The sequence below is a fragment of the Aspergillus novofumigatus genome, assembly GCF_002847465.1.
Source record: "Aspergillus novofumigatus IBT 16806 chromosome Unknown P174scaffold_30, whole genome shotgun sequence".
NCBI lineage: Eukaryota > Fungi > Ascomycota > Eurotiomycetes > Eurotiales > Aspergillaceae > Aspergillus > Aspergillus novofumigatus.
The window spans coordinates 302-7,734 of record NW_020194303.1 but is presented as its reverse complement, the minus strand read 5'-3'; the positions used below and the strand labels follow the sequence as shown (position 1 = coordinate 7,734).

The window sequence follows — 7,433 nt, the reverse complement described above, 5'->3', positions numbered from 1 at the left end:
CCTTACTTGCTGCCTGCCTTGCTCGCTGCCTGCCTCACTAGCTGGCTCACTCACTGCCTCCCTCGCTCACTGCCTCGCTCACTGACTCCCTTACTCACTGCCTCGCTCGCTCACTGCCTAACTTGCTCGCTGCCTGCCTCCCTCGTTCACTGCCTCCCTCACTGCCTGCCTTAATGCCTGACTTGCTTGCTCCCTTGCTCGCTGCCTCCCTCACTCACTACCTCACTTGCTCACTGCCTGGCTTGCTCACTGCCTGCCTTGCTCACTGCCTGCCTCGCTCACTGACTGGCTTGCTCACTGCCTGCCTCACTAGCTAGCTCGCTCACTGACTCCCTCACTCGCTGCCTCGCTTGCTAGCTCACTCACTGACTGGCTTGTTCACTGCCTCGCTTGCTCACTGCCTGGCTCACTCACTACCTATCTCACTGTCTAGCTTACTATCTCACTGCCTCCCTCACTCACTAACTGCCTCCCTTACTCACTGCTTCGGTCACTGCCTCCCTTACTCACTGCCTCACTTACTCACTGCCTGGCTTGCTCACTGCCTGGCTTGCTCACTGCCTGGCTCGCTCACTGCCTCCCTTGCTCACTAACTGGCTTGCTCACTGCCTGCCTCACTAGCTAGCTTGCTCACTGACTCCCTCACTCGCTGCCTTGCTTGCTAGCTTAGTCACTGACTGGCTTGCTCACTGACTGGCTTGCTCACTGACTGGCTTGTTCACTGCCTCACTTGCTCACTGCCTGGCTCACTCACTACCTATCTCACTATCTAGCTTACTATCTCACTGCCTCCCTCACTCACTAACTGGCTTGCTCACTGCCTGTCTTGCTCGCTGCCCCCTCACTCACTGCCTGGCTTGCTGCCCCCTTGCTCATTGCCTGCCTTACTGCCTACCTCACTGCCTATCTCACTATCTACCTTACTATCTACCTTACTGTCTACCTTGCTACCTACCTCTCTCCTAACTATGGTTAATATGATATATATTCCCTGATATGTCACTTATATATATATCCCTGCGTATAAACTATGGATTCGCCAACATACTCTATAAACTAAATGTATAATATATATCTCTGCGCATTATGGTATCCTGAAATATATATATTCATTTATTAATATATTAATGCTGATCAACCTGATCTCCTGACATAACTGCTGTACTAAATAAAATAATATAAATAACTGGCGGTGCCCCTCATGGTTGGGATGCACTAACCTAAAACCCTGGACCACCTGGACTACCTGGGCCTTATTCTACCTATCTTACTGCCTGCTTCACTGCCGGTCTTGCTGCCTGCCTTACTACCTGCCTTACTACCTGCTTCACTGCCTGCCTTACTATCTACTATACTACCTATCTTACTGGGTTCTTCCTGCTGGTCTTACTGCCTGTTATGCTGCCTGCCTTACTACCTGCCTTACTACCTCCTTCACTGCCTGCCTCACTGCCTACCTTACTACCTGCCTTACTGCTTATCTTACTACCTGCCTTGCTATCTACCTTGCTGTCTACCTTGCTGTCTACCTCACTGTCTACCTCGCTGTCTACCTTGCTGTCTACCTTGCTGTCTACCTCACTATCTACCCCACTACCTGTCTTACTTTCTGCCTGCTGTTCTGCCTGCCTCATGCATGACCTTCCTGGGGCCTTATAATCTACTATACTACCTTGCTTGCTATCCTAATCACTACCTCACTGCCTGCTGTTCTCCCTGCTATTTGACCTGCCCTTCTGCATCCTATTCTGCCTCCTATTCTGCCTCCCATTCTGTCTACCTCACTGCCTGTCTTGCTGCCTGCCTCATGCATGACCTTACTGTCTACCTCCCTGTCTACCTTCCTATCTACCTTCCTGTCTACCTCACTGCCTACCTTACTATCTACCTACTGTCTCTCTTGCTCCCTCCCTACCTACTACCTATGTCTATCATAACTATGGTTGATATTATATATATGCATATGTATAAACCACTAATTCAGCTAACATACTATATAAACTAACTGTATAATATATATCTCTGCGCATTATGGTATACTAAAATATATATTCATTCCTAAATATATCAATGCTGATCGACCTTGATCTCCTGACATAACTGCTATAACCAATAAAATGATGTAAATAACTGGCTGTGCCCCTTGTGGTTGGGGTGCGCCTGCCCTAAAAACTGGACTACCTGGGCCTCATCCTGCCCATCAACCCCCATTCCCTGCAACCAGCGCTGCCATATGGGCTTGATCTGGCCCTGCCATGGCCTGAATAACATCATGGCCACCATGGGGATCAAAAACCCGCGGTATTTGCATGCGTGGCCTGGCTCCCACCCATGGCATATGGATTGGGGCATACCGCATGAATAACACGCGCTATATGGCGTGTATTGCACTTGCTGATGCACGTGGATCATCCATGCCCGTGCGGCCTGGCTGTGGGGCTGATGACATGCATATAACTTATGGCCACCATCACCCCCTGCATGGCGTATATATAACATTGGTCCTGCCACTGCATGCATTTGGCCTGGGCCATCTCCTCATCCAAACCCTGCTGGGTCCGATGCTGCTGCTGCTGGATATCCATGGCGGCCCACTGCTGGGCCTGTGCCTGCTGGGTGTGCCATACTGCCATGGGAATGGATGGCTGGCTGCAAAATGACTTATTGGATGGGGTGGGACTGCCTGATGGTGGGGTCACCCTGTATGGTGCCTCTCTGGCTGCCTCTCTTGCTACCATGCTACCTGCCTGGCATGGGGCCTCTCTGACTACCTCTCTCTCTACCTCTCTCCCTGCCTCTCTCCCTGCCTTACTGCCTGCCTTACTGCCTGCCTTACTGCCTGCCTCGCTGCCTGCCTTGCTGCCTGCCTCGCTGCCTGCCTCGCTGCCTGCCTCGCTGCCTGCCTCACATGGGGCCTCTGGGGCTGCCTCACCCGGCACTGGGCTGCTACCAACCCTGGCTGGATCCACCTCCAGCTCTGCCTAATTGGGATCATACCCATCACATATCTGCTCCCTGGGATCCGCATCCTGGTAATACTGCTGCTGATACCCATCCACCACTCCATCCAAATACTGATCTAACATGACCTGGTGGCACCCAATGCCTTCTACCACCCCTATATACTCAGCAACCTGCTCCTGGTCCTTAGGGGCGACGCCCTCCATCCATGGAGCTGGGGTATCCCACCCAGCTGGCTGGATAATGATTGCCTCACTGTGCTGTCCATCTCGCCCAGCCCGGCCACTCTCCTGCGCGTAATCCAGTAATGTCCAGGGGGTCCCAATATGGATGATGCTGCGGATATTGGGGATGTCCACCCCCATGCCTAACGCGCTGGTGGTGGCGATCACTGGGCTGGCCCCTATGAACCGCGCCAGCACCCCGGCCTTGTCCAACTGCTCGCTGTAATATGCCTTGCACCTAAGCACCTGCGCCATGGCCGTCACCTGCCTGATGATATTTGCATATATAATCACCTTCCCCCCAGCGGCCTGTCGGATGTGGTCCTGAATGAATGCTACCACCACCTCACTCTTAATCCACTGATATAGGCCCCGGCCCACCCTGGTCATGTCTGGCTGCCACACCTGGTATGCCACGTTCGGCCGGCTGGTCTGGGCCCGGTATATGGTCATGGTGGCCTGGTCATACTTCATCTGCTGGCATAATTTAGCCTCCATGCTCGGGGCAATGTGGCGGTTAACCATACTATCTGGGTGCGGGCCTGGACCAACCAGCCCAGCTGAGCCATCTGGGGCTGGAAATTATGTTGGGAATTCAACACCACATGGCATTTATTGATCACAATCCGGTCTAACCGCCGGGTCCACCGCAGCCGGTTCAAAAATGTCTGGAAATCAGGGCTCACCGCGGATTTAGGCGTCACTAACATGATGGATGCGGCATTGGGGGGCTGCCGGCTCTCCCATGGCACACATGATATGCTGAGCTCCTGGCAGCGCCTGGTCATATCAGCCTGTAATGCAATGAGTGGCACCACAACAATGGTGGTGCCCCTGGGGGCGGTGAACGCGGGCACCATGAATAGCATGCTCTTCCCCCTACTAGTGGGCATCACCGCCACCACAGGGCTCTCACCCCGCTGGATGGCCTGCATTGCCGGGTCCTGCACCCCCGGAACCGCATGTCGGGCCGCCCAGTCATGTGCTGCGCGGCTGCCTCTAGATCTATAGTGGCCAGCTGGTGGCGGCGTTCCATGCGGCTGACCTCAGCCTCATCCTCCCACGGGGCCTGTTTGCGCTTGCCTAATATGGATAGGTGGCCCGGGTGCTAAACCCTAAAAACTGATGCTAATTGGTGCTGGATAACTGGAACATCTCCTGCTGGTGGGCTGTGCTGCCGGCCTGTTCCTGCATGACACGGCCATATACCATGCCGGCAACGTGTGATGAATGGGCGGCCTGTAAATTAGTAATATGGCCTATCCACTGCTTGATATCCATGCCCTCCTTAGCATCAGCATCCATGGCAGCTGGGGCCGGCTCGGCCTCCTGGATATTATGGGGGAACGCGGTGGACGGCCGCAAAAATCAGTGGCTGATGCCAATGGTGATGTCCCGGTATGCGGCGATATGGATGGTGGTGCCTAGCTGGGTGTGGGTTTCCTGTTTCAACGCCTCCCGGAACCGCTCAGACGACTATTCGCGGCCAGTACTGGGGTTGGGCCCCATAACCATGCCTGCATGGCCTGGTTCCCCTGCGTGGGCTGGCTCCCCTGTGTGGCATCACTTCCCTGCGCGGCCTGGCTTCCCTGCACGGCGTGACTTCCCTGCTTGGTGTGACTTCCCTGCGCTGCCTGACTTCCCTGCGCCGCCTGCGCCGCCTGCCATGCAGCTAACTGATTAATGAATGGTATCACCAGCTATATATACTATACTACTAACTCCCCGACCTCCTGCGGCACATATTGATGGATGATCTTGATATCATTGCTAGCATGGAATCCCTTATGATATGCTGTTACAAATGTCACCATGCCATCCTTGATATATATATTCCGCTGTTGACTATTTGCTGTGTTGCAATGCTGAATGCTTAATAACTCTGGGGCCTGGGCCGGCTGCCCTGCAGTGACATGCATGATAATTACTAATTTCTCCTTAAACTGGGCCACGCGCTGCCAATACTGCTGGATGGTGGTGGGGTGGAATTAGCTGCCCCGCAGAAAATGCCGCTGCATGACCGGCTCGGCCCGCAGCCAGTTGATCATCTAGTGGGTCCCATCCACCGGCCACTGGGTCCGTGCATTGTGCAGAAAGTTCCACCCTGCCTGGCTCTGGCTGGGATCGTCATATAATGCTGTCTAGGGAATGGTAGGCATCTGCGCATGATCCTGCATGCATAAATGGCCTAGTATCTCCCTTGCTGCAGTTACTAATCCATGGATGAATCCCTGAAATCCCCCATCGTGAACGCCATCTGCTGGTATAATAACTGGTCCTCGCCTATCCATGTCACATGTCCGGGCGCGGTATGATTATAATGGACCTTTAATCCATATGTGTGCTAGTCTAGCAATGTTTCCATGGGCCATGTGTCCACAGATCATAAACTGGTGCATCATCCATGTCACCTGCTCCTGGAATGGTCGCCGGCTCTGGCGAATGTTGGACTGCGGTAATGGATCATCGCTATGGATGGATGATGGGGCGATGATGGTGGTGATGATGGGGGTCATCACTGCTATATCCCTTATTAATCTCCCTAAAGTTGATCATCTGCGCTAGCTAGCACCCATTCAGTGCTCTGGTCCTTTTGTATCCAGGTCTGAATGATCTGCCATGGATTTGGGTCTATCTATAGTGCTTTCTGGACCACTATGAATCGGGCCACCTTGATCACGCGGGATAATATTGGGGGGTAGCTCTTAGGGTCCTGCTAGCTAGCCTCACCTTGACTGAGCACCGCCATGGCGCATACTAATGCACTCTCATATTCATGACTGCGATGGCGCTGGTTAAGCAGCTTAATGCAAAATTCTAAGCATGCTTTTTCTATCATGGTCATCACCCATACCTCTAGGTCCTCCGAGACCTCCCGGTCCCCTGGAACTGCGGCCTGGCTAGCAAGCTGCCACAGCTGCTGCCATTTCTGGCGCTGCCGCACAGTCATCCCATATTTTGGACTTATCCAGTCATGCGGCGCCTGCATGCGGGCAATGAATGCTAATATCTGCTGCCATGGATGGACATGCTTCTGGATTGCCGCCTCATCCATATACGCCAGCAGTAGCTGGTATGGTGTCTGTCCTTTTTCAGACTGGACTGCTTCCACCTGAATGGCCTGGCCGCAGTGCTAGACCGTCTGCTGGCTCTTGCGGGCGACCTGCTCCATTGTATGCCAGATCACCTGCACGCACTGCTCAGTGGCATCCTGGGGATCTTCCTCCGGGGCTGCCACGCAGGCAAGTAGGTTATGCGCCTGGATACCCTGCAGATAGTCCGCCCACCGAGTCATCCGCAGCCAGGGATTCGCGTCAGTCAACTGGCTCGCCTGGATCGCCTGATCGGCCTGAGCGCGGGCCTGCGCCTGCTCCCACGCCTGCACCACCTCATCTACCGCAGCCTGCACGCGCTGGATTGATGGGGGCGGGGGGACTCCATCTGGATATCAAATATGGATATAATGGGACCCGGGACCACTAGGAAACACCTGCTGCCATGAGACATATTGGAATGACTGCTGCACCTCAGTATCACCCCTAGCCTTCTCCTTCTGGCTAACCCGCCCGCGATGACTCTGCTGGGACCACTGGTGAACAACCTGCCAATGCTTTCGCATAGATTTAATTGTTGCTGCTATATATTGGCATTTGGTTTGATCACGCAGGCAGCGCAGGCCATCAGAATGAGATGGTAATATAGGCAGCGGCTCATCTAATGCTTGAGGTATCTGGATAGTGCTACTATCATACTGAATATCCTGCTATTTAGATATTGCCTCAGTGATCTGGATTGCAACTGCATGCTTTAGGGAGTGCTTCTTCTTTAGATGTTGTTCAACCTCTGTTAGTCGTACCCCATGCTTGCATTGACGGCAGATAAGAATACCTAAGGTAGGCACCTGATGAAATAATTGATTTTCCATGATAGTAAGGATGGAATGGATAGTCATGAATGAATAGTGATGAATGAGTAAGATACAGAAACATCTTTACCCCTGAATCTAAGGTATGGTTAGTCTCGTGAGGCTGCACCTGATGAAAATCCGGCTATTAATGATGAGAATTCAACCACTAACCACCTCTTTATTCTAAGTTAGATTCTCTTAAAATTTGATCTAGTTATTAATAAGGGCCAGGTATATTACCGATTAAAATTTCAGGATGATACACCTTAGGATCTAATTATGATGGTAGAATCTAATTATAATAGCCCTTATTACTCTATCCTTTGTAGGATACGCCGCAC

The 7,433-nt window shown here is 52.7% G+C and overlaps 1 protein-coding gene across 1 annotated transcript; it reads right to left on the bottom strand.

The window, feature by feature from the left end:
• Nucleotides 1–2,912: 2,912 nt before the first annotated feature.
• Nucleotides 2,913–4,120, bottom strand: P174DRAFT_455647 (P-loop containing nucleoside triphosphate hydrolase protein; the record flags this gene model as incomplete). The annotated part of the gene is made up of 2 exons (XM_024829342.1): nt 2,913–3,662; nt 3,713–4,120. The coding sequence occupies 2 exons, from the start codon at nt 4,118–4,120 to the stop codon at nt 2,982–2,984; spliced, it is 1,089 nt and encodes a 362-aa protein (XP_024676824.1). The 3' UTR covers nt 2,913–2,981.
• Nucleotides 4,121–7,433: the final 3,313 nt, after the last annotated feature.